The sequence below is a fragment of the Heterocephalus glaber genome, unplaced genomic scaffold (genome assembly GCF_053883595.1).
Source record: "Heterocephalus glaber isolate CG9 unplaced genomic scaffold, H.glaber_assembly_v1.0 deba00001687, whole genome shotgun sequence".
NCBI classification, from domain to species: Eukaryota; Metazoa; Chordata; class Mammalia; order Rodentia; family Bathyergidae; genus Heterocephalus; species Heterocephalus glaber.
Genome location: NW_028258412.1, coordinates 2,488,510 through 2,516,020, shown reverse-complemented (window position 1 = coordinate 2,516,020; position 27,511 = coordinate 2,488,510). Strand labels below are relative to the sequence as shown.

The following is a 27,511-nucleotide window of genomic DNA, read 5'->3' as shown; positions in this document are numbered from 1 at the left end:
GAGAATGACCCGTGTGCAGCTGAAAAGAATGTGTATTCTGATTTTTGTGGGGTGGAACACTCTGTAAACATCTATTAAGTCCATTTGTTCAATAGCTTGGGTCAGTTCTAGAATTTCATTGTTAATTTTTTTTCTAGTTGATCTGTTTATTTGTGATAGAGGGGTGTTGAGTTCCCCCACTACAATTGTATTAGTGCTTATTTGGTTTTTCATGTCCATTAATATTTGTTTTGTATATTTGGGGGCATTTGTATTTGGTGCATATATATTTAGGATTGTCATCTCTTCCTCTTGGATTGTTCCCTTCACAAGGATGTGGTGACCATCTTTATCTCTCTTAATTAGTTTTGGTTTGAAATCTACTTTGTCTGCAAATAAGATTGCTATGCTTGCTTTTTTCTGGGTTCCTGTCATGTGGAGAACTGTTTTCCATCCTTTTACTTTCAGTCTATGAATTTCTTTTTGAGTTAGGTGTGTTTCTGGTATAGAGCATATTGCTGGGTTTTGCTTCTTAATCCATTCTGTCAGTCTATTTCTTTTGATTGGTGAATTGAGGCCATTAACATTGACAGTTATAATTGAGAGATATTGACTCATCTTTGTCATGATGTTTTACTGTTGTTGGCTCTTTTATTTCTTATTTTCCCCCCTTTCTCTTTAGTGTCTTACCTTGCATGGTGCCTTCTCTCTGTTGGGCCTCATGAAGTTGTGACCTTCATTGTCTTTTTCTAGGATATTGCTTAGAATTGTTTGGAGTGCTGGTTTGGTGTACATGAAATTTCTCAGGTGTTCTTTGTCATGAAAGTATCTAATTTCTCCATCGATTTTGAAAGATAATTTTCCAGGATGCAACAGTCTAGGTTGGAAGTTATTTTCTTTTAGGGCTCGAAATACTTCAGTCCAGGCTCTCCTTGACTTGAGGGTTTGAGTTGAGAAGTCTGATGTGATTCTGATGGGCTTTCCTTTGTAGGTGATTTGTTTCTTTTCTCTAACTGCTGTAGGATTTTGTTTTTCTGTTGGGTTTCTGGGATCTTGACTATTATATGTCTAGGAGTAGATTTTTTTGGTCATGGCTAGTTGGAGTTCTATATGCCTCACTTATCTGTATGTCCAATTCTCTACCTCTGTCTGGGAAGTTTTCTACTATTACTTCTGTGAACAGGTTTTTTTATGTCAATTGTGCTTTCTCCTGTTTTTTCATGGACTCCTATCAGTCTTATGTTATTCTTCTTTGCATCATCTAGCAGCTGTTGGATTGATTTCTTATGGTCCCTTTCTATCTTTAAGAAATCTCTGTTTTCATCGTCCTTAACTGCAATCCTGTCTTCTATATCTGATATTCTGTCTTCAGATTCTCTTAGTCTGTTCTGCATGCTTTCAATGGAGTTTTTAATCTCCTGGATATCTGCTTGAATCTGTTTTGTGGATTTCATTTCTTTCTTATGTTGGGTGATCATGGTTTCCATTTCTTTCTTATGCTGGACATTCATGGCTTCCAGCGTGTTTCTGATCTCATCTATTTTCTTATCTGTTTCTGCTCTAGAGCCTCTAATCATGTCTTTTACTCTGCTCACCATCTCTGTATTTATCTGGGAGATTAATTCTGCTTTGAATTTTTCTAGAGCCTCATGCATCTGCTTTGTTACTTCCTGTGCTATCAGTTCAGGGTGTCCAAGTGATTGCTTGTCAGACTTTTCCACCTCATTTCCCCCAGAATTTCCTTTTTGTGGCATGGAAGCCTGCATTTGTGCATTGCTTAAGTGTCTTCTCATTTTTGTTTTTGATACTGTTCTTGGTTTAATTCCTGGGTTGATATTTCAAAATTGCTTGATGTAGGTATCTTTGTTGCTTCTGGTTGAAACCTTTGTGAAATGATTGCTTTTCAGAGGTGTCTTCCAGATATAGCTTGTGTTTGGGTTTTGAGACTCTAATGATTCTGAGGCTATTTTATTTTCCTTATACCAGGAAGGAAAACTAATTAGATCAATCATAACATGTTAGCCCAAATCAGCAATACCATAGCATCAAGCACATCTTCAAAAATAACAATTTGTGGTAGTTATTAATCTATCACATTTAACTATGTGAGTTCAATTAAAATCGAGGACCAACCCAACATACGTTTATGGTGAATAAACTCTTCAATATAGCATCTTTTCCCCTTGGGGTGGGGAGTTAGAAGGAGTTGGGGAGGGAGGGACAGGTAGAAAGATCAGGAAAGATTAGCGGTGAGGCCAGAAGGCACAGGAAGATCATACAAACTCTAAGAAGTTGTTAAAGGCAAGAGGAAAAGGTAGAATGAAAAAACAAACATGTGAATAGAATCACCTAACAGCAACAGGGAGGCTAGATACCATATTTACTTTCCTTTAAACCTAATGATAATCAAGAGAAGGAAAAAGAGAAGAAAAGAAAAATAAAGGAGGAATCCGAATTCAGTGCAGAAAGGAACAAATGGGGAGATGAAGAGCAATGTGGGACAGCAAGAGAAAGAGAGAGAGAGACAGAGAGAGAAAAAAAGATAAAAGAAAGAAAAGTAAAAATTTGAGGAGTAGAAAAAAGTAAAAATTAAGAATTAAAAATAAAAGAAAAAAATTTTTTTCTTTTTTGCAAATAGCAAAAAATAAAAATTATGGGCCTCCTTCAGGGTATGTCTCTGCTGTCACAGTAGGCAATGCAGGAATCTGTGTGCATATATGAGTCAGTGAGTCTCAGCAAGCCAGCAGCAGACCTGTGAGATTCAGGCAGATTTCTGGCTGCTAGTCCAAAGTTGAGCTCCCTGTCCTCCTGCAGGGTTGAACTCTACAAAGTTCTACTGCAGGTTCCAATTGCCCTTCCCCTGAAGATAGTGCAGGTTTTGATGGGAGGTAATGGTCCCAGGTGATGATCCCTCCAACTTACCAAGTACAGTGGTCTGATGTGCCTTTATTGTAGAGATTCTCTTTACTTTTCCATTGAGCTTCAGTTTTCATCGAGGAGCCTGAGAAGCCCACTTTCTGTTATTAACTTTTGCTCTATCTTGTGGCGCTCAGAACAAGGGTCTTTATAATGCCCTGTGCCTCTGTAGTGTGTGACCAGGTAGCGGAAAAGCCAGAAGGCCAGAGGCGCATGGCGGAGGAGGGAGAGTGGGTTTGGGCCTTGGAGGAGCCCGTGCGGCTAAGCAGACCTCACCATTGCATGGGCAGGACCCGGGATGGCCCGGGAACTTTACACTGCTTGTCTCACTAGCTTATGCTGGCTGGTTGAGGCTGGGAGAGCATTGGATTTTAACAGCAAATTTCTTAGATGCCATTGTTTCCTGATTTCCACAGCAACTATAAGACCTATGATTGTGGCAGGGTTTGGGTTCAAGCTTTATATGCTTTGTTACTGTCCAGGGTCACTGGTGGAGTAGTACCTAGCTGTGGTCACTAAGTCTAAATAGCCTGCAAACTACCAGCAAGGGCCTTGTGCAAAGGCAGGATAGATCATGGAACTGATGCTGCCACTGGTGGGAGGCAGCTGCTAAAGGCAAAAGGCAGGTTATTTGCTGAGAGTAGGTTTCGGATACATACCTTCACCACCAGAAAATAAAGAAAAGAAAAAGCATAAATATATGAGATGCTGGATTATTAATTTTCCTGATTGCAGTGATCATTTCATTATAGGTATATAAGATAAGTACATCAAACATGTGGCACAATTTAAAAAGAGCCAGGTATGGTGGTACATACCTGTAATCGCAACTGAGAGACAAAGAGAGACAGAAGAGAGAGAAGAGGCAGATAATGAAAAAAGAAAAGAAGGAAGCAGAGTACAGAGCTCAAGTACAGGGAGAGTAAGAAACATGTTGGTTGACCTTGAAGAGTCTCTTTCTCTTTGGGGACTTGGTCAGCTGAACTGTAAAATGGATTAGGGAAGGCTTAATGTCCTCTATGCATTCTGATTCTATACAACACATGTTGTGTACAAAGATGTCAAAGCACCTCTCTCCTCCATCATCCTGAGATAGATTAGTGCATGGCAAAGCTGACTGGGGAAGTGGGTGTGAGCTGTTAACTGCAAGATCCTGGACACATGCACAGAACAGTTCCTAAAGCCCTGCAGGTGAGAACTAGAGATTTTCAATAGGATGGCCTAGACCTGAGGTCAGCCTGAGGTGTGGGATCCCAGCATCATCTCTCAGGACCTTGTAAATAGAAGTTCTCGTGGGTTTCCTCCAGATTTAGACAGCATAAAAGAACACATGGACACCTCAAGGTTTTGCTGTCATATTTTCTACAATCACCCATTCTGCGTCTCCAAGACAGCATGTACTTTTTTCTTTGCTTTCTCCCTCTTTTTCTATTTGCTCAGCCCAAGCTCACTCTGCAGAGTCACTTTCTCTCCCATTCTTCATTTTTGCTTTCTTGAATAAACCTTGCTGCTGCTTTTTACTAGTTTCATTCAATTCTTTGTTCCAGGCAAGAAGCACCTAGAATCTAACTCCAGAAGGAGAGGCGAGCAATCCAGAACTCGGTAATGTTTAATTGGAAAGCCATTTTTTTGAAACAAGCTGCCCATAACAAACCACCTGTGTCATGACTGGTACTTGGAAGTGACTAAACATGTTTTCAAGCAGAAGCTAAATGGTCCTCACAACACAGAGGATAACTGCCCTTCAGAGCCAGTCCCCATCTACACTGTCAGCTCACAGGTAGCCTCAAAAACCTTCCAGCTGCCTCATGAAGAAGGAAGATACAGGTATATGCATTCTGACATGAACTAGAAATCCCCAAGGTCCACTACCAAAGGGGAAAAAATGCGAAGTTGCAGAGCAGAATATTTGCCATGATCCCATTTTTGCTTGTACTTGCACAGGGCAAAATGCTCCCAAATTGTTAATAGGGATGTTTTTCCTGGAAGTGTCAGTTCACAGGGGATTCCAGTTTCCCCATGATACATTTCCACACTGTTCATTTTTTATACCACTTTTGTAATCAGAAAACAGAAACTTACCTTCCAAGTAGAGTCAAAAATAGTTATGCTACAAAACCAAGGGCTGCTCTGTACATTTTTTGTTCCCCATCTTTTAGCTCCTCCAGCCCATCTGCATCCCACTTTGTTGACCACATCAGTGAGCACTCAGACCAAAACTCAGTGTTCAATACAAAAAAGAAAGAAAAGGAAACCTGGGGGGAAGGGAAGATTCCAAAGTCACATAACAAATAAGTGGCAGAGCTGAGATGTGCATACAGATCTGTCAGATCCAAGTAATGGCTTGCTCACAAGTGAGGTGCTCCTGGTGGCCTTTGGGAGGAGCTTCCTTTCACTGTCCCTTGCACTGATGTCTAAAAATATGCAATGGGAGGAAAGGAGGAGGACCTGCATTGCAATGGCCTGGGGCAGTTTATGAAATGCAAATTCCAGGATGCTCAGGGCCTCCAAACCAGTCTCCAAGGTGCAGCCCAGGAATCTGCATTTTACCAAGCCTGGAGTGAGTCTCATGCACAAGGAAATTTGAGAATTGCCACTACAAAAGTTGCCAGGCTCTCTCTCTTCCTAGTTTGGGCCTCACCTTTGGCTTTGGGGTGGGTTAGATTCACTTGTGGACATGCAGAAGCATTTGTGAGAGTACAGATTTGCAATGGCCACAAACATAGGCCAGTGCCATTGAGGAATACCCTGGGTCACACCTGTACCCTTCACCACCTCATCCAGAAATCAGCATAAATCCCAAGCATGGGGAGTGTGTTCTCTCCACCTTAGCCAATCAGTGTGAAATTTAATCTGTGCTAATCAGCCTAAGGAAGGGGAACACAAAATTAATTTAATGAATTAATTTTGAGTTTCACAGAACCCAAAGTCTGGAGCCAAAAGGACAATTAGGCCTTTCAAATGGAGAAAATGACAGAAAGTCTTTCACAGAGACAAGTATCCCCTGACCTACACATGTCCCAACAGGTCTCTGCCTCTTCCCACACTGTGGGGCCAGTAGCGTTGTCCATGGAGGGAGGAACGGGCACAAACCCAGAGCTGTTAGATGAATGCAAAAGAAAAACCAATTTAATGAGGGGGAGCCTGGACTGGAAACCCAGAAGGGTCCTCGCGGAGTATTTAAGAACCAGTTAACTAGGAATGATTTTGCAAACCTCCCTGGCTCTACCACTTGGCCAAATCAGCAGAAATGGACTTTCTTCTTAGGGACAATGACTCCAAGGGTCTGCTGAAGAAGAGGGGACAGGAATGGATGAATGTGCCACACATTCTGTACAGAGTTGGGAAGCAAGAAGGCATCCTGTGCACGGACATCATTTGTAGCTTGGGACAGCAGTGGGTAACTGGATTTGATACAAGTTAAGTGCTGAGCACACACGGGCTCCCTGGGGTTGTCACTGTCACTGATTAGTCATGGGTCTGATGGGCATTATGTAAGCACCTACTTCACAATCAAGACGGGAGACTGACTACAGGGAACCCACATTCTTGGCTTGACCCTGTTCTCGGCTCTTATATTCAAGAATTCTTCAAGCCCACACCAGATCCTGGGAAGGGGAGAAAGAGGAGGGTGGAGAGAAGATGGTTCATGGGACAAAGGGATGCAGCAGCCTAGGAGGAACAACTTCTTGTGTTCTATAGCACAGTAAGGTAGGATAACTATAGTTGGAAGAAATACATTCTGTATATTTCGGAACAGTAGCAGGGATGATTTTCAATGTTTCCAACACAAATAATCAATGTTCAAATTGATGGACAGTGCCAATTACTCTGATCCTCTCATCACACATTGTACACATGTACTGAAATGCTACCCTGTGCCCTATGGTTATGTACAATCATTATGTGCCCATTAAAAACTATTATTTTAATAATTTACAAAAAAGAATTCTCCAGTCCCAAAGCCATCTTTGCTGCAGGGAGCAGGAAACCTTTCCCTCCTTTCTTGCATCCTTAATTTGCACAGAAAAGATGTGTTTACTGTGTCCCCCTGTGAGTGCTGGCTCACACTCCTCCCATGCTGAGAAAGGCAGGCACTCACCACTCTCTCTGTGTCACATCCACCAAACGCTTAGGGGCAGGGCTTTTTGTTATTTGATTTGTACAGAGCAGGAAACTGAGGCAGTTGGAGGGGAAATGATTTGCTACAGATCATAGCAGGTCTGCAACAGAGGAAGCCCAGCCCAGGCAGCCCTCTCAGCCCAAGTTCATAACCACCTCTCTGTCCTCTGTCCCCATCCACCATATGACTCAGTCCCTTTGGGGCTTTGTAGATCAGCAGAGCAGGAGTCGCTCCCACCTGGATGGGACCAGCAGTGGCTCCAAGCAGACGAGGTTAAATACCCGGCAGATACAGATCGAAGGCCAGGTTAGATGCAGACCTCAACCGCTCTTGCTGGGCTATGGCCAGAGGGAGCCTGATGAGCCCCTTCCCCAGTGGAAGGGATGCCCCATTTCCATCCTTATAAACCTGAGTGACAAAAAGAGAAGAGGAGCCTGCGGATGGAGGGTCAGCCCCACTGCAGCGCCGCCTGGCTCGAGCGCTGTTTGTCTGCGAGACTAAGCCCCCAACACAGCCTCAGTTGTCAGGGCAAATTCAAAACAAATCTCCAGCTTAGTGGCAGCTTCAGGGTTCCCCAGAGACACACACTGGTGGCCAGCCTGGGCACCACCTGGCACTTCTCTTCCAGGCAGGGATCCCAGCCGGTCACATCCCACTGATGAGTAACAGTGATTGATGATAGTGGGCCACAATAAGTGTGACCACAATAAGTGTGACCACAGAGGAACACAACTGACCACACGCCAAGTGTGGAGACACCAATGGGACCCTCCCAAAGACACAGAGAGGTGGACACTGACACTGCCTCGGGGTGGCAGATGAGGAAACAAGCACAGATAAGGTACAGACACTTGAGTAGGGATATCAGCCAGACAATGGTGCCAGGGTCCTCACTGTGTGTGTGTGTCTGTGTGTGTGTGTCTGTGTGTGTGTGTGGGCACACACACGTGTGCACCTGGGAAATTCTACTTAGAGATGGGATCTCAATGGATCATAAATCGTTCAGGCTGGGCTTGAGCTCAGCCTCAGCCTCTTGCCTCAGGCTGAGAGTCCTCACTCCCAACCACACAACTACAGCACCTCTTAGGGGCTCACATAACATAAGCCCCTAAGAGCACAGAGGATAAAGTGAGGCTCCCGCAGCCTCTGGAGTGCCTGTGGAAAGAGGCTCACTTGGTTAAGAAGGGGCATGCCCCTGAGCAAGGGATAGGGAGTAACACATCAGACTGGCCTTGTGGTGCCTCGGGGAGAGAAGGCACTACAGCTTGTCAGGGGCTTTAGAAAGTGGTTTCAAGGGCTTTGAAGCCTCCCTGCCCCAAAAGCTGCACCAGAAAGAGGAAATGAGCCCTCAGACCCATCACCCACACATCCAGGCTTGAATTTGTTTTTTGGTCCTGCTCTCCTTTGGAGTGGACTCCAAGCCTCCATCATGATTCTCCCAACCCCATAAACCATGCTTCCCACAATACTCCAAACTTCCAGGCCAGGTCCCACTCCGTCTGTGTCCTCCCTGTGCCCCCTACCTGTCACCTGGCCAGCTTCCTGCTTATCCTCCAAGTTTCCTCCAAGAGGAGGCTGCCCTGACTCCACTCCCAGTCTGCACAGACTGCTCCTCCTCTAGCACAGCCAGACAGGAGTTCAAATCCCACTCTGCTATTCACCAGCTGAATAAAACTGGATATATCACTTCACTTCTCTGGGCTTCGTTTTCCTCATCTGCAATGTGGAATTCTAACACCTTCCCCACAGATTGATTTAAAGGTGAAATTAGATAATACAGGTAAAGGACTCATCACAGCATCTGGCACCAAGGCATTCCTCATTAAATGTTGCTTTTGTAATTAAATTCAGCAGGACTCCATCCATTCATTGAATTTGCCTTGAACGCTTTGTGCTAGGCACTGAAGTGTGTAAAAATGTCTAAGATCTGTCAATATCTTTGAAGAATTCCATCTACTGGGGGAGGGTGAATATTTTTAAATTACATATATTGGTAAGAGCGGTGATGTGGCTTGCTATAAAACAGGTGGCATGAAACTATTTTAAACATACCTCCTCACCAGGGCTTTATGAAAAACAAGTAATTACTAGCATTGACATTTTACCAACAATGAGACAAAGGCTCAGAGATTTGAAGAAGTTGCCCACAATGCCACAGAAATAAGGGCACAAAATTGATGCCTGAATCTCAAGCTAGTGCCACCCTCTGTTCCTCCACTGTTAGGTCACTACACTAATTCCTTACTTTCTGCAAGCCCTGGCTCCTTCACTGTCCTGATCACGGTCCCAGTTATCATATGGGGAAACTGAAGAACACAGGAAGAATATTCCATCAGCGTCCTCCTCTGAGAGGCCATAGTTAATCCCACTGTGGTCATCCATGCATTTACACAGTATGGCCACAACATGTCTGCAGCCAGCTGGCCCCCGAAGGAGACACACCCCAGTAGTTAACTACCAGTCTACTCTCTCGAACCAGATGAAAATGCAGACCATCTTACTGTCCTAGGGACCAGGGAGCTACCACACCAGCCCCTCACAGGAGCACTACATTGTGTCGGAAGCACAGGATACCGTCCAAATTCAATCGTCAGGTGGTCCTGTGACTTTTCCTTCCCTTCCAGAAAGTCACTCCCCTTCCCTTTCTAGTCACATGTCCCTGGCCACACTCATGACCAAAATCTATCAGCATTGTGCAAAATGGACTTTCAAACCTAAATCTCCAGTCCCCAGTAGATCTTCCTTGCAATTCCTTACCAAAATCTGAAAGCTGTCAGACTAAAAAGGCCAGAAATACAGAGTGCACGAGCCTTGGTCTTTTGTTATAAATAAGGTATTGGGAGAACCCAGACCAAGTCCAGAGAGGGAAGCACACCTCCATACTGCGGCACATCTCCATGAACTCCTGATCCCTTACAGGGACTTCCTGCATGACAGTGGGGCACTGATTTCTCGTGAACATAAAAAGCCCCACTTTGCATCCTGGCAGATTTTGCATGCTTGAAGAATATTTATAGCCAGCCTCTCCATGGCTCCTCATCTCCTCCTCTGCTCCTTTGCAAATGAAGCACTTAAATCATTTTGCAATAATGTTGTCTTTTTAATAAGCCTAGTCAAATGACATTTCCACTGATGAGACTAAACATATTTCAGCGCCTCTACCCATTGTCCCCCCCACACACTGAGACACAGGGTGGGGTGCAGTGGTCATGAATGGCAGATGGATATCTTCATGATGCATGAGGCGTGGGGAGGTCTTGTCCCCAGCTGTTAGCAGAATTTCCCTTCTAGGAAAGAACTCTCTGGGAGGAGATGCATTCTATCTGCTGTCTCCTCTAAGGATTCTCAAAGTGTGCTTCCCTGGCCCAGCAGCTTCAACGTGGCCTGAGAAATGGTTGGAGGTATAGATTCTCCAGGGCCATCCATGTATACTGATTCAGGACATCCAAGGCTGGGGCCCAGGAATCTCTATTACACTGAGTCCTCCAGAGGATGCAGACACACTTTCAGGGATCACAACCACAGCAGTGAAGCAACATGACCCCTTTCTGTGCATCACAATCACTTCTGGGCTTGTCAATAAAAGCAACAAGGGACTCTGTGGGCCCCCACTGACAACTCCCTGCTGGGTCAAATCCTCCGCGGGAGTCTGGGAAACTACACGGTTAATAGTTCCTTGGGTGACTGTCATGCCCTCTAAGGTGTAAAAGCAATGAATATAAACCAGTAGTAATTTCCCCCCGGGGAGATTAGAGCCATTTCTTCAAATGAAGACTTACATGGGCCCCAATATCCCACCTTCTCCAAATCTGAGCTGCCATGGATTATATGATGTAGCAATACAGAATGTTAGAAAAGAATGTGCTACCAGTTATAAGTGTAAAATGTCAATGATCACAAAGATAAACCCAATTTCAGAGAGGTAAACAATATGCATTTGAGGGCTAATAAAATATAGAATGAAACCAAAAATGTGGAGCTACTGCAACTGATGTTGGTTACAAATTCTAGAGCCCTCTGACCTCCTCTACAGCCCTGCAGACATTCCAAGGTTTCTAAAACACAAATTAACATTACTGCCTCCAGAGAGACAGGCCATAGGGTGGAAGGAGAGACCTACAACACATTCATGCAAGGAGAGAACTTGTATATAGAGTACATAAAGAACAGCTGCAAATCAACAAGAAGATAGAAAGGGGGTAAAAGGCTGAAAGACCACTTAGCCAAAAAGCATAACCAAATAGCCAAAAATATGTTAAAAGGGCATCCATTAACTGACTGTGGTCTGCCTGCACCCACACCGAAACTGCTCCATGAATAAGGCAGACAGCATCAGTGCTGATAGCGACATGGACAAACTGGAATGCTCACCCACCCTGCAGGAGCATGAGTTGATACACTCACTTCAGCAAATGTGGGAAGTCTCTACTAAAACTGAACTACTAAACTAAAACTAAAACAGAGATGATTTCAAACCCAGCAGTTCTATTCCTGGGCACAGCCCTAACACAAATGTGTGATATGTGCAGCAAAACATGAGTGCAAGAATGTCTGCAGCTGGTATATTTCTAATGGGTCAAATTTTAAGACTGATACATAAATAGGAAAGTAAGGAAAAGCTGGAAGCAACTGAATGTTCAGAGTGTGGAACGGATGAATAACAGTGTATTCACACAATGGTACACTAGACAGCGATGAGAATGGATGACCCACAACTGCCCACAACACTGAAAATGAATAAGTGTCACAGACACAAAGTCAAATGAATGGAAGTAAGCATAAATCACTACACCCATTTGTGTGCATTTAGTAAAGTTAGAAGATGGGGAGGAAAATTCACCTCTACTGTTAGAGGTCAGCTCGGAGGTTACCTTCAGAGAGCAGACATGGAAAGGAAACAAGAGGAGGTTTTGGAGAAGCCAGGAAGGCTCTGTCTCTGTCTGGTGCTATGCCCTTTGTGACAAATTCATCAAGCTACACGCATGACATGTGGATCTATTTGTATGTTAGAGTTTAGTATTAAGCTTAAGAAGAAGGAAGAGGAAGGGAGGTGGGGTGGGGGGAGAGGAGAACTTAGGAGGAGGAAGAAATCCTAACCTGCAGACCTGTAAATGTGCTTCCTGGAGAAAGCACTGCTTTGATTTCCAGTTTTTATGGAATTGTATCATGCCCTATGCTCACAGTTCAAGATAATGCCACCAAAACACTCCTACAGAACCCCAGTGTGAATAAATGGCTGTGTGAACATTACTGGAATCATATTTTGCCATATTCCTTACGGGCATTTAATGACCCACAATACAAACTTTCCTAACACCTCAGTAACCAGAAAAATTACTCTTATCTCAAGCAATAGGTATTTGTTTAATTTGCACACAACAAATCTATAGGATATTGTGTTTCCCTTTTAGCTTTGGCTGCTAGGAAGCTCAGCGGTAGACTGCCAGCTCATTCATTCTGTGTCTATTCTGTGCCAGCGGCTGGGATTTTAAAATGACCAAGACACATCCCTGCCCTAGGATGTTAAGTCTGGCTGGGACACAGACCTTCAGGAAGGTATTAGGAAATGGTCAGTACTGAGGAGAACACAGGGCCAGTGGTAGCAGAAAGTAGAGCCCTAACCTACCCTGAGAATGCAGATAAGACTCCTTGGGGCAGGAGCTCCTACACTGATGAGAAGGAAGAGGAGGCCCTGAGCAGAGGAGGCAAGTGAAGGGAGCACTCCAGGCTGGGTAGGCAGTATTTGCAAAGACCGTGGTGTGAGGGGAGTCTGAGGCCAGTGGGAGACTGCAGTTCTGCAATTCTTTTACCGGGCTTGCATCTGCTTCAACTTTTATTTCCCTTTGCTCTGATTCTGTTCGCTTTTAAAAGTGGCCTTGCTTTACCCATGCCTCTTCCTGTTACCATCGGTGACCCGCACAAAGTTGCAGAATATCCTGCAGGTGCCAACACCGCATGATCAGCACCAAGGGCCTGAGCTTCCTACCCTCCTCTGAGTCCCCCCAAACTGTGGCTCTGGATGCTAAGGATGTGCATCTTGGCCCTGCAAATCACTGAGTCTGACCTGACTGCTTGTGATTTGTGACTGTATCAAACGCCAGCTCAGGGGGAAGGAATTTCCACGCCGAAGTCACTCATATTCCCCGCCAGCCCCCAGCTTTCTGATTTTTCCACTTCTCCATCTACTTACTGCTGCTACTGGCCTGAGAGGTCGGACAGCTTGCTCTCTAGGGACACAAATGAGGACAGGGAACGTGGGTATGGCTTCACCGCCTCCTCCACAGCCTTTCCCATAGGAGAGATGCAGGGGCATGCACAGCAGCCAACTTCTCCTAACTCTGCATGGGTGTGACTATTCCTGCAGCAGCTGCTTCTTCCTTTCCACGGCTGACTCCACAGATGACACTGGTGGGGCTACAGGAGTGGGCACCGGGGAGCACACAGCCCTCTCTGGAAAGAACAGATACCCTCTCGCAGGAGAATGTGAAGGGGGCAGAAAATGAGAGCTCCCTCCCAAACTTCATTCCACATCCTCAGGTCAGACAGGCAGCTCCATGCAGGTTGGTCCACATGGAAAAAGGGTGTGCCCTGTTGGGTTTATCATAAATCCAATTACAACTGTCACTGCCTATCTGTGGCAACAGTATTACCAATAAAGCAACAGTATTACCAGTAAAAAACACTAAGGACTTAATGGTGTAGAGAGCTCTAGTTTTGCACTGGTCTGAGAAATATTACTCCAGGATGCCTCAGGACCTTTGCACTTGCCATTTCTATATTTTCCCATTTTTGCACATAAATGACTACATCAAATCCTTCAGATCTAGAATCAAACATCTCTCTTCCATGGAATCCCTCCTAGGGCACTGAGGTAAAAACAGTTTCCCCCCTCCTTACCCTCTCATAACTATCACTCTCTTCTGCTTTATCTTGGTAACAATTCATCATCAAAAACTGGTTTACTTGAGGTCTGTCTCCCTCTGTTGGCCAGGAGATCTCATGAGGACAGAGATTTAACTTGCCCCTAGCTATATGCAAAGAACCATGCTGAATGTCTAACATGGGAGTTGCTCATAAATATTTGTTCAGTGGGTGAATAAAGGGATTCCTTTTGGGTTTCAATAGAACCTTCTGAGGTACCCACTGCTTCAAAGAAAAACAGTTGGGACTAGTGAGGCAAATTGAACTCTTACCTAGCATGCAAAATGTAAGGGGAGAGGCCCAAGGTTATAAAATATAAATAATATTTTAATCCAATATTTTAAGATCTCAGTGCAAACAAAATCCATGGTCAATATTAAAATTTTAAGTAAATACAGGATCCCACTGTGCACAGTGCCTCACTTGCCTTGTTCTAATCTTGACTCACAAATCCTGAATTTATTTAAAATTTTGATATTTTGCTCAACCTGAATTTTTGCATTAATTTGCATTTTTTAAAAATTTACATTAAAATATTTATCTTACTGAGATTTTTGGTGACCCTGTAGATTTTATGCCCCAACAAGAGCTTTCTCACCTCGCCCCAGTCCCAGCCCTGAGGGTCTAAGTGGAACAACAAATAGCTCTTCCTAGGTCTAACCGGAGCTCAGTGATCATAACCCATGCCCACAGGCTAGTGTTTGAATTAACTTGGGAGCCTGCCTCCAGATTACAGTGTAGATCTTAGGGGCAGGAACTGTCTGGTTGTCCTTGTCCCCAGCCCATGAACACAACTCAGTAATGAAGTCACATTTACATGCAACCTTAGCTTCTCCATTCACACAGCCCTTTCCACTACGTTGGGTTTGGTTTTATTCTTCCCATAAGTATCTTTACATCATAAGTATATGCAAAGTATATGCCCCTAGTCAACATAGCATAATTGCTACAGTTTGAAAGCAGGCACCAAAGTCCATGTGCTGGAAATTTAATCCCTTATGCAACAGTGTTCAGAGGTGACTAGGTCTTGAGTGCTCTGCCTCACAAATAGATTAATGTTTTAAGAATAGGTTTGTTGTGATAGTGAGGTCATTCCTCTCTTGCTCTCTCCCATATGCTCTCCACATGTGATGTTCTCCATGATGGAATGATACAGCACGAAGACCCTACCAGATGTGCTCCCTTGATCTTTCCAGCCTCCAGAACCCTGAGGCAGGTAAATTTTTATTGTTTGAGTCATGTGGCATATGGTATTCTGGTACAGATGTAAAAAATGGACTAAGATTGCAATGTTCTGCAAATCATAAAACATAGAATGTGTGATCCAATATTTAGGTATTTTCTGTAACTTAATCCTTGTTTTTTAGCATCATGTTTGCAAGGGCAACTCATGTTGACAAGTGTTTCTCTAGTTTAAGTGTTAGGAAACTTCTGTAAAGATCCAAAGAGTAAATATATGTTTTCAGGTGGCCTCTACTCAACCGTGCCACAGTAATGTGGCATATTCTTGACACTAACAAAGGAAGGTGGCGCTGTTCCAATAAAACTTTTCTTACAAAAAACAGGTGGTGAACTGGATTTTGTCTGTGGGGCTGTAGCTTGCCAGCTCTTTATTCACTCCTGCTTTTGGGAGCTGTCTTTAATATAACCAAATGTCTTCCTCCATTCCCCTATAGATAAACTCCCATTCTGGTATTTACATCCCTTCAATGAAACACGTGCTGCTGTTAAAATTTTTTCTTCTCTTTTCATGTATACACAGATCAGTTTCTCCCATATATATACCTAGAAGTGGATTTGCTGACCACAGGGCATGGAGCTTCGGTGTCACAGACAATGCCAAGTTGTTGAAGAGTTATGAGATCAATTTTCACTCCCACTGGCAGTCTATAAGAGCTCCTGCTGCTGCACATGCTGCCCAATAGTTGACCACATCAGATTTTTTGATTTTGCCAGTCTGAAGTGTAAACTGGTACCTGGTGTGGTATTAATTTACATTTTCTGATACTACTTGGGTTGAGCTTCTTTTCTCGAGTTCATTGGTCATTTGAATTCTTGAATGCATGAATTTTTGAAATAAGAGACCTCCCCTACCCTTGGAACTGCCTATTTATATTCTTGGACCTTTTATCTTTTTGGAGCGCTTGTCTTCCGATTGATTTGAAGAAGTCCTTTATGTACATATTCTGGATATTCTTTGCCAGTGATATGTATTGCAATTTTAAGTATGTATTATGCCTTTACTTTATCATTTGATCAACAGAAGTTTATTAGTTTAGGGTACCAAACAGTTGTCATTTTCCACTATGATCTGTGCTTTTGTGACTTAAGAAATTTTTCCCTTTGAAGCCAGATGACATAGATTTGAATCTCACTGTAGCACTTGCTGGCTGTGTGATGTTGGGGAGACACCTAATATACCAGGACCTCAGTTTCCTCCTCTGTAAAATGGGTATAATAATGGCATGCATCTCCCAGGTTATTTTGAGGGTGCTTGTAAAGTAATCAGCACAGTGCCAGGCACATTATCATCTCCCCTTCAACACACACAGACACCTCACTGGGGACCTAGGAGGAGGAATGAGGTTACCTTGCTTTCTAGCAGATCTGCAGTCTGCTGGAGTTCATTTCTTGACTTTTCAGATTTTTCCAGCTTCTGCCTCAGCATTGTGAGCTCCTCCTGCAAAAACAAACACTTGCCTAGAAGCCATTGCAGACCAGAAATACACATTCCATTTAGGTTATGAGTGATTCTCTGTTAGAGTGGAGAAATAAGATCTAGTGATCATTTCCACAGAATAGTGATTGTAATTCTAAAAATGCATTATATACTTTTAAATTGCAAAAAGTAGATTTTAAACATTTTTCCCACACTGTAGAAGTTAAGTATATGAGGTGATGGATTTGTTAGTCTGACATAATTATCCCACATTATAAATACATACCAAAATATGACATAAATATATACAATTATGGGCCAGGGATTTAGCTCAGTGGCACTGTGCCCTGGCAAGCACAAGGTCCTGAGTTTGATTCCTGGTGATATATATATATATATATAATTTTAATTTGTCAATTAAAATAAAATTTGATCCTGGGTTCAATCACTGGCACTGCAAAGAAATGAATTTTTAGAAAGAATGGCTGCAGAACAGAGTGGGTGATCATCAGTGTATCTGCAATGGTGTCCCAAACTAAATTCCAACAAGGGACATTTCCTTCATCAGGCCCTAATATTCACACCTCTACTCATACTAGGCTGGTCCAGAGCAACCAACCTGTGGGCGGAGTACAGCTGCTCAGAATTGCTAAATCTGGGTGGGACTGGCAGGCCTGACTGCAGACAGCGTGCTCAGAGCTTCCTTCTCTCCAAGTACCATCTTTCTGCCAGGGGCTCCCATTAGCAACAACTTCAATGTGCTCCAGCAGGCTGGAGGAATGAACTATAGAACATGGACATGAGGGGGTAAATGTGCAACTGCAAAAGGGGAACAAGGAAGAGCTCCATAAAAATGGACACAGATTACTTTCAGAGTAAATTTGAGTGCAAAATCCAAGCTGCAGACAAGGCTGTACAGGCCAAACATCCTTTATTCCAAATGCCTGGGGCCTGTGGCAGATTTCAGAGGTTTTCAGATTTAGAATGTTTGCATGGACTTTATCAGTTAAGATTTTTGGATTAGGGTGCTCAGCCTATATAGTATTCTGCTTTTTATGTAAGAAAGAAAGGAATTATATGTGTATGTATTTGCTAATTTTTGCAGAAAAAAATCCAATAGGAAGCATGAACAAGAAACCATTCAAAACAGTTATCTATGAAAGATAGTTGATTTACAGGGTGGAAGGGACAGGAAGGAGTGGTTTCTGAAAGGTTAGAAAATAAAAAGCTCAAAGCTTCCACTACTGAGCCTCTCCCTAGCTGGGGTGGCAATAACTTATTCAACTTGCACCCCTCACCTACAGAGAAACTGGGTTGGGATGGAGGATAAAGGATGATCTGTTGCTGGAAGTACTCAGAAGAGGACATGGAGGCCTGCTGAGCTGAGCACTCCTGGATCAGGAACATTCAGGGGTAGGGACCCTAGGTCCTGGACACAAGCACTAAGATGAGGGCTGGGGAAGAAGTTACTACCCAGAGACCTGTCTGCAGCATGGACTGACCTCCTTGGCTCGGAGCTGCTCATTCCCAACAGTGGCACTCAGCAGGGGCCGGAGGGAACCAAGGAGCTGCCACCAAGGCCAGTCCTTGAGCGCCAGGAACATGGCCACATTCTTCTGGATGCACTGTGCAGCCAGCCGGCGAATCTAGAGGGGAAGAATAGAGATGGGAGATGTCCTCCCAACCCAGGAGAGGGTAAGGGAGGACAGATGCAGATGGAGAAAGCAGGTTTAGACTGCACCTTTATATAAATTAACCCAAGGCATAAGCTAGTTGAGTGCAGTGGGTCAGTGGAGTTGCCCACAATATTTTGATTATTAATGTTCTCACCTTTTCCTGTTTTGCCAAGTGCATATTCTTGAATTCAAAAAGTCACGTACTCTTGAGGCACACGTAATGGAAAGATTCTATTCTAGTAGTAGTAGTCATTAATAATAACAACATCAAGAAAATAGTAGCTAGGATTCATTGAAACACACTATTTACCATTATGTTCTCTCACCCTTAACCAGCTATTAAGAGCTAGAGGTGGAACTGAAACCTAGGTCTTGTTTGTCCTGAAAACATAGCCATGTTGCTTTCTGTCCATTGTGCAGGCTGTAGAGGAGAAATTCAGTCTCCAGAGACCAGGACTCAGGACTGTCAGCTCAGCTTGTTCTTTGATCCCAAAGACTACAGTAGATTGCTGATCCTTGAAAGTGATTTTCTCCAGAGCCGGGATGGGCTGAAATCACGAATTGTCCCTGAGGGGCTTGGACAAACTCATGGATACCTAAATCAAAGCCAACAACCCTTGGTAATTTGAGGTCATGTTCTAGAGACAAAGACCACATCTTGGGAAGCATCTCAGTGCCCAGGTGCTCCTTGGGCAGGCATCATCAGCATTGTCTTGGGAGACACACAGCCCTAGTGTTCACCCCACAGTCACAGGATCATAGTGTGCATGTCAACACTATGCAGTACCTTCAGCTTTTTGAATTCCTGGCGAGACAGAAATCCCCGGCATACTGCCTGGAAGAGAATGATGTTTTGAGACACCAGCTTCTCTCGCTGCTTCTCCAGCCTGGAGACCACACCTGCCTTGAGGAAGACCTAGAGGAAGGGAAAGCTGCAGGTGACTTCTCTGCTCAGTAGGGTCATCTAGAGTGATAGGAACTTGCAACACAGACCCCACTCTCTTGTATCCACTATAATGTTTGTTGGCAGCCAGCCTCTGATGAGAGTCTAAACATCAAAGCATTTTGTCTCCTGGTGGCTCCTCTTTACCTTCCTGCAGTTCCTGGATGCTCAGCATGGTTCATGCCCCAGCAGCTTGAGCACCACCTAGGAGCAGGTTAGGAATACAGAACATTGGACCCTCCTCCTGGTGTGCTGGGTCAAATTGTGCATTTCAACCCAATGACCAGGGAATCTGTGTGCATCTTAATTTGAGAACCACAGCTAGGACAAATATTCCTGAACCCCTCTGTGCATGGGAATCACCTGGGGAGACTAGGAATGCAAGTTTCCAGGCCTTATCCTTTCCCAGGCCTCATCTCTGGAGAGGCTGAATCAGTGGGTTTGGGGCCAGGCAGGAGAATGTGCTTTTTTTTTTTAAAGTGCCACTGGGGATCAGAGATAGCAGCATCCTAGAAATAACTTCACTGAGTTTTGTAAGGAGGTACAGACAGGAAAGAAGCAAGGGGAGCCCTCCTGGATGGAGAGAGTGGGGCTGGGCTGCTGCTCCCATACCAAGGCGCTGCTCAGCCAGCAGTAGAAAACAGCTCATGGTACCCTTCTGCCTGCCAGGCCGGGCTCATCAATAATAGATGATCATGATCACCTCAGCAGCACTGTGATCAATGTCTGCTCAGCACCCCACAGAGCTGCCTGTAAACAGACCACAGGGAACAGAATGGGACCAAGAAAGCGGGGGAACACAGGGCTGCCTGTCAGCAAAAGATGAAGGCAGAGAGTCCCAGAGGTTTGGGTTGAAGGATTTTCTAAGGGAACCCAAAGCTTTTGGGGCAGGCCTGTCCCAGCCAAGTAGGGGACCTACAGCTTGATCTGTCTGCTCTCTCACCTGCCATAGGCAAAGGAAAGAAATTCTAATGGTGAGATTTAAGTGACAAAGAGACAAGTCACTTTTCAGATGACTCTATGATGCTTATTTCTAAGAACAGCTCTGTGTATTTCTTTGTCAATGAGCCTCAGAATCCCAAAGGTGTCAGTTTCTCTGGAGAATCTGGTAGGTAGCTCTAATTAATTAATGATATTGTCTAATTAATCTAATTAATTGATGATGTTACCAATTAGTGGGCAACATTTATTATGCACTTTCTACATTCTGGAACTGAACTAAATAAGCACTTAACATATAAGTAAAGCACTTTACATACACAAACCTATAGGATAATTATTATGAATCTTCCATTTTATGGCAGGAGAAACTAAAGCTAAGAAAAGCATTTCCTTACAATCCTTCACTAGCAAGTAACAACCCCAGGATTCATTTCCTTCTATGTGACTCCAGACAAACCCATAATTGACATTGCTTGTAATTAACATTTGGATGACAGCTACATTTTTCAAAGTCCTTCCTCTCTGTCCTTTTTAATACTTCAAACAGCCCTATAAGGAATCAGCTCTGTAACTGACCAAAGTTCAAATAGCCAGTGATCATTAATGCCAAGACTTGAACCCAGGACCTCCAGCTTATCTCTTGCACCTATTTTCTTTGCTGACACAAGCCTTCATTTCCTCATCCATTAGGATACAAACATCTGAAGTTAGAGGTTCAATTCCAATTTGATTCCAGTTGGAACAAAGGGTCTCAATCAATTCTCCATTATCCTAAACCTATTTTCAGTACTGACGATCACTCGGCCAATCCTATTGTGAGCCTTTACTCAGTAGAGAAATGAAAAGGAGCACACTCAATTGGTGCATACTCTGTTTTGCAACCTTCTAACACTTTATAGAAAAAACACTTGCTATCAGCCAGGGCCACTGAGACAATTAGCCTCATTGAAATAAAGACACGAGTGACTCATTACCTATCAGATTGCCTCAATAATGACATTATTAATTTCACAAGCTAGTGAGTCCCAAAAGCTACTAAAAAAAAATCAATGATCAAGATGATGACAACACCACTTCGTATATTACCATAGGTGGCGGGTGCGGCCCAAACCACTATTGATTAAGTATGAAGCTTTCATTAAAAAGATAATTGGAAACGACCATACACAGAATGGAAATAAGTCATTGCCTCTGCAGAATCTTATCTCGATTTTTCTCCCTTTTGAGAGCATATTGCCCACCAGAAGTCCTATTTATATTGCATGTAGAATCCCATCTTTCTCATAAATGTCACAGCCCATGGCAGAAGCCTTGATAAGGTACCAAGGGCTGAAAAAAATCACAAAGAAAAATCTAAATTATTCACTTTTGATGGGTCCAGCTGCTTATCAGGGCCATACAGAATATAACATCCCAACATCCCCATCTGTAAAGAATCCATAGGAGCCATTGTCTGTAAGCTGTATTTCCTCTAAAAATGCTGAGGGCCAAGTTTTCTAAAGTCCTTAATATGGCAATAGCTCCCATCTCTGGTACCACTGAGGGGTTGGCTCCTCTCCTCCTGTTAGTTTTACAGATCAGAGAAGTTTAATTCTATAAACATTAAGATGTTATCCTATTTGATCAGCATCTTGTCCTACTGACAAATACATTCATTTAGCAGCTAGCCCATTAAATGACAATGTACTGATTCCCACACTAGGGAAGTAGAAAGTAATGGGTCCCTTTCACAGATGAAGTGACTGAGCCCCAGAGAGGTTTAACCACTCACTCAAGAGTCACACAGGTAGGAAATGGAGGAGCCTGGGTATGGACTGGATTCACCAGTCTTTTCTCCACTGGCCTTCACAGACATCCCATCTACTGAGTACCAAATCCTGCAGTACAGAGGATGCTGCATCTGCCCCTAAGACCTCCATCTATTATCCAGCCTGGCTTCCAAAGGGTAAACTAACATTGATTTGCTTCTGGGAGCTTCTTAGAAAACACAATACAAAGTGTTGTTTGATAATAATAATAACAATGTTTTATTTAGGGAATGTTTAGGCTTATCAACTTCCACCTCCTGCCATTGTAAAACTGTGTGTAACCACTTCTGTCTTCTTCCTGGCTCTGCAATAGCTGCCAAGGGTCACAAACACTGAAAGTCCTCTTCAGGAAATAGCTGAGTAGTTATGTAGACCAGTGCTTCTCAAGCTTGAGTGTCCAATGGAACCACCCAGACGTGGTCCACCTTGTATCTGCACTGACTGCTGGGCCCCAACCCGGTCCCCAAATCAATGGGACTTGGGGGGAGCCTGAGAACTTGTGCCTTTTGCAAGCTCTCAGGGGACACTGGTGCTGCTGGTCTGAGGGCCACACTTTGAGAAAGCACTGCTGGTCTAAGAGGATGAGTTGTGAGAAGATAAAGAACAACTCCTTGATATGGGACCACAGAGACCCGTGTTAAAGAATGCATGATATATTTCCTGTAATAATAGAGCCCTTGGCAGACTGAGAGATACTGAGATTTGGACCAATACAAATTTGCACAGAGTCTGTGCTCTTGGGTCCCTAGAAGTCCTTGGAAAGAGGCTTACTTCCCAAAGGCACAGCCTCTTCCTGGGGAAAGCAAAAATGTCCTTGTTATCTCACAGCACACTGCAAGGAACAAAGAGGAACAAAATGAGAAATCACCTGCACTGCACCTGGCTTGTGGAGGTAGCGCAGAAATGGACAGGTTTATTCTCTCTGCTAGAAACATCTGCAAAGGCCCAGACAAGCAACTCCCAGCAGGAGCAATCAGGTTGAGACTGCAGTAGACTAACAGCCTGGACCACATGCCTTAGCAGAACCCAGCAGCCAGAAGGGAGATGCTGGTGTGTTCAGATGAGTTGAGGGCCACTGGGCAGTGGGAATGACCTCCAGGGAAAGTGAAGGGGCTGACTCTAAGAAGGACACATGGCCAATAATACCAGCAGGTCAGGCTTCTGGAGAGGAGGGCCCTACCCTAGCTCCTCACATAGGATCTGGAGGCAGGAGTCTATCAACCATGGTTTGTTGTGCAGTCAGTCAATGGAAACTAGGTGGGGAGATGGATAGAACTATCTTTCCTTTAGTTTGTTCCCTCTCCAGTTTGTATTTCTAAACTTTATTGCTTTTCCCCTGTTCACTTCCTGGTTCTTGAGTTTGAAATCTCCACGTCTCACTTTCCGAACTACAGCCTATGGAACAGCAGCATCAGAAGATAGTGATGAGTACTCCACAAAAACGAAGGTTGAGTGTTCCATGTCAAATTGTTTGAGAATCGCTAAATACCATGCTTCCCTTCCTGAAAGTGTGTGATATACAAACATACTGGGAAAGTATTAAATTTTCTCTAAACATGTATGCATATTTGGAAGAGCTTTTGGTTCAGCAGCAGTTTGGAAAAAAACTACCTCTCCACTCAAATAATCATGGGCCCATTCTCCTGCCCCTTCTTTCCGCTCATGTACTGCTACTAATCACCTGGAACTATAGTGTGTTACAGCCACTTGCAACGTAGAAGGAAAAGGCTCAGTGTGCAGAAGAGGGCCTAGTGCCTCTTTTCAGGTTTACAGCAGTTCTTCCTAAGGCACAAAAGGCCATTTTGGTACCGGCACATTAATTTTCCCTGAGTGTCCCTGGTGTGTAACCATTAACCAGTGCTACTTCCCAATTCTGTTTGCTCCCACACTATGACATTTTATCTTCACAACTTGTAAGACAGGCAGGGAGGAAAATTATTCTCCCTGTTTTTAATTTGGATAAAGGAGATAATGGGTTATTGAGAGAGGGTGAGAACTGGGTCTCACCTGGTTCCCCGACCTGACAGACAATGTGGTCAGAAAGACACTACTTACTTGGCTGTGCCCCATGGCCACCACTTTCTTTTCCAGATCCAGGGTCTCAAGAAGCTCCTCCACAGCCTAGGGCAAACAGAAATACAAACTTAGAGGAGAAGATAGACACAAAGTAGGAGAATCTAAAAGGAACCGTCAGGCCAGCTGGGAGAGAGATGATGACTCCACATGTCTATGAGTTTGCCTAACAGCCCAAAATCATGTAGGCATGTACAGAAGAGGAGCTAGGACTGAAAAACCAATTCTTTTCATTCTCTAAACAACCTTAGGCTGAGCATGGCAGTACACTCTGTGGGGCTGAGGTAGGAGGATGGTAAGTTTGAGGCCAGCCTAGGTAATTTAGCAACTTAGCAAGACCCTGTCTCTAGATAAAAAATATATAAAAGGACTGGATATGTAGATCCATACAGAGACTCTGAGTTCGATGTCCAGTATCACATAAACAAAATAAAAAATAAAACCACAGCCTCTGTTGGGTTGTCCTACCCCCAAGTCCATTTTACAGAGGATAAAACAAAAGGTACAAACAAAGCAAAATGAATAGTGTGGCTGCTATGGAAAACTGTGTGGAAGTTCCTTAAAAAATTAAACATAGAATCTAGCAATCACCTTTCTGTATATGTACCCAAAAGAAATAGAACCAGGGACTCAAAGAAGTACCTGTATATCAATGTTCACAGCAGCATTATTCACAACAGCCAAAAGGTAGAAACAACACAAAGGCATCCACTGAGGGGTGAATGGATAAAGAAAATGTGGTCCATTCATATAATGAAATATTCAGCCTAAAAAAGGAAGGAAATTCTGACCCATGCTACCACAGGGATGACCCTTCAGAGCATTATGCTAAGTGAAATAAGCCAGTCACAAAAAGACAAATACTGTGTGATTCCACTTATATAAGTTGCCTAGAATAGGCAAATCCATAGAACAGAAAGTAGAAGAGAGATGGCCAGGGGTTGAGGTTGGAGGTGGGAGATAAGGAGTTAACGTTTAAAAGGCACAGAGTTTCAGTTTTACAAGAGGAAGAGTTATGGAGAGGAGTGGTATTAATGATTGTACCATATTTCAAAAGTGCTTGATGCCACTGAACTGTACACTTAAAGATGGCTAAGATGGTAAATTTTATGTATATTTTAATGCACATGCAAAAAATTTAAAACCCTAAATGAAAGTAGTTCTCTAAGATTAAAAGTTTGCACAAAGGACAGAGCCAGATTTGAATCAAGATCTGCCTGTCCCATTGCAGCATCTGCTCCCTGAACTGCTTTGCACAACTAGGATGACTCTGCAGCACCCAAGGGCACTAAGAAGTTCCCCTACTATGTCACCAAATCCCCTTGGGACAGCCAACCAGCCCGCTGTACTTCTTACATTGTACTTACCAGCTCCTGCCTCACTTACAAATAGTTACTCGATAAATGGCATTTCAATTAACTATGTCTGTCTGACTGAGACTATGACAAGGGAGTGCGTGTTTATTCATCACTTGTTTCCTCTGCTGCACTACAGCGCTCTTATACAGTAGGAGCTCAATAATTATTACAATGAATGAATGTGCAAACAAATTAGAGAATGCAAAAGTGAGGGGTTAGAGAGAGGCAGCCCCATGCAGGAGCAACAAATACACTCAGATTTCTGGATGCAGCACTGACCAAATCATCGGCCATTTCTATGGAATCTTCCTCTTGTCAAATAATCACTAAGGTTGTCAAACAACCTCTCCAGAGATGTGTACCCTCAGATAAATGCAGGTCATGCCTGGTTCCTTTGTGGCTGCCAACTCCCCTCCCACTTCCCCCTCATGTCACCCCTCATCGGTCTTTCACTCACTGAAAATCAGAAAGTCTGTTTTCAGCATACACTGTCAAAAACATAATTGCAACACTCAAGAAGCAAAAAAAATGGGATGAGACTGGAGTCATTGAGCGGATGAGATTCGATTCCATGGGTCAACAGCATCACAGAACACTTCCTAAGACATCCCCCAAAACGTTGCTTATTAAAAGTCTACTCCTGGACTGCAATCAGGAAGGCAGTTTTATCTTCTGACCTCTTGAAAGAATATTCTATGACACTCCTCCAAAATTTCAGTGGTTTCACCTACTACACTTTAGCAAAAAATGTTTCAAGGGAGTTGTAGGTGGTAGAAATGCATAAAACCAATATATCCAGAATATAATATCTTTTCTTTCTGCACAAAAAAAATAATAAAAATTGGCCGGAAATAGGATGGATGGAAAAAAGTGTAATCTATGGCCAGTGAAATTTTTTTAAGTCTATCTTGGATATAAACTCTAGGATAGATGTTTGGAGAAAAAGTATCAAAACCTGGAGTTGAATTTGCCTGGCTTCAGATCTTGGTTTTACCACCCATAAACTGTCTTCAAGCAAGTACTTTACTTGAGCCTCAGGGTCCTCTCTGGAAAAAGGAAGAAATGATGGCATTTGTCTTAGTAGATTCTAAGGCTGTGCTGCAGAGGGCTTTATATAGAACAAGCACTCAATAAATGTTAGAAGCTATTCCACGCCCATTGTCACCTGTATTAGACAAAACTTGGTAGAGATCCTGCAGAACACAGAAGGCTTCTTTTTCTTGGATATACCCCAAACACTGCCAAAGAACGTGGTCACCCATCATAATAACTGAGGATTCTTCTCCATCTCCTTGTTTTCATAGAACACTTAAAATGTCTGTGCAGCCAAGAATACCCGCCCTAATGAAGATACTGTATTCTTTTCTGTTGACCTCATCTTACAGACAAGCAAGCTCTGGTACAAAGGATGGAATAGGTAAATGTAAACGTGATGTTATATATCTGACCCTCATGCGTCTCTGCAGCGTGGTGATAATCCCTCTGCCTGGACCATACAGCACTTGGGAAGATTAATTAAGAATATATGAAAAGTACTTTGTAAACGACTTTGTGCTTAATTGCTGTTTTGTTATCCTGATTAATAATATTATTAGAGTGAGTGACATGAAATTGCTCTTTGTTTGGGCCAAATATCAATTATTTCATTTTGTTCAACACAATGCAATCATTGTTCAGCAGCTAGTTGGTAGAAAAAGACATGGCACGAATAGGGAGTTATAATAAGAAATGTCTCCTTTGTCCTGCCCTTTACAGAATTGGCACTTCCATGGATCCAAACTGTCCAGGTAATGGAAGTTTATTGCTCAACACAGAACACCACTTTGAAGAGTAAGATATTTGCCATTTTGCTCCAAGAAAACAGCCTGCAATTCTTTTTCTAGGTCTGAGCACTGCTCGAAGGACTTACACATAATAACTCGTTTTTGTTTTCAAGTCTCTGCAATAGGTACTATTTCATTTCAATTTTACAGAAAAAGAAACTGAGGCTCAATGCAAAGAAATGACTTGGCAAAAGTCCATGTGTCTAGGATGTGTGATGGCAGGTTATCCAAAGATTTGTGAGCTTGCCCTTTACCCTCCAACACTGACATCCAGCCCAGTTCCAATATCC

General features: G+C 43.4%; 1 protein-coding gene across 4 annotated transcripts in view; it reads right to left on the bottom strand.

The window, feature by feature from the left end:
- Nucleotides 1–27,511, bottom strand: part of Myo18b (myosin XVIIIB) — a 280,964-nt gene that overhangs the window by 142,762 nt on the left and 110,691 nt on the right. For all 4 annotated transcript variants that reach the window (XR_015446186.1, XM_087198064.1, XM_087198065.1 and 1 more), the window contains exons 22-25: nucleotides 24,023–24,088; nucleotides 19,062–19,190; nucleotides 18,101–18,244; nucleotides 16,530–16,619 (exon numbers count right to left, since the gene is read on the bottom strand). Coding sequence is in view for 3 of the 4 variants with exons in the window: in XM_087198064.1 (XP_087054190.1) it covers nucleotides 16,530–16,619; nucleotides 18,101–18,244; nucleotides 19,062–19,190; nucleotides 24,023–24,088 (429 nt within the window). In the remaining variant the exon portion in view is untranslated. The remainder of the gene's footprint in view (nucleotides 1–16,529; nucleotides 16,620–18,100; nucleotides 18,245–19,061; nucleotides 19,191–24,022; nucleotides 24,089–27,511) is intronic.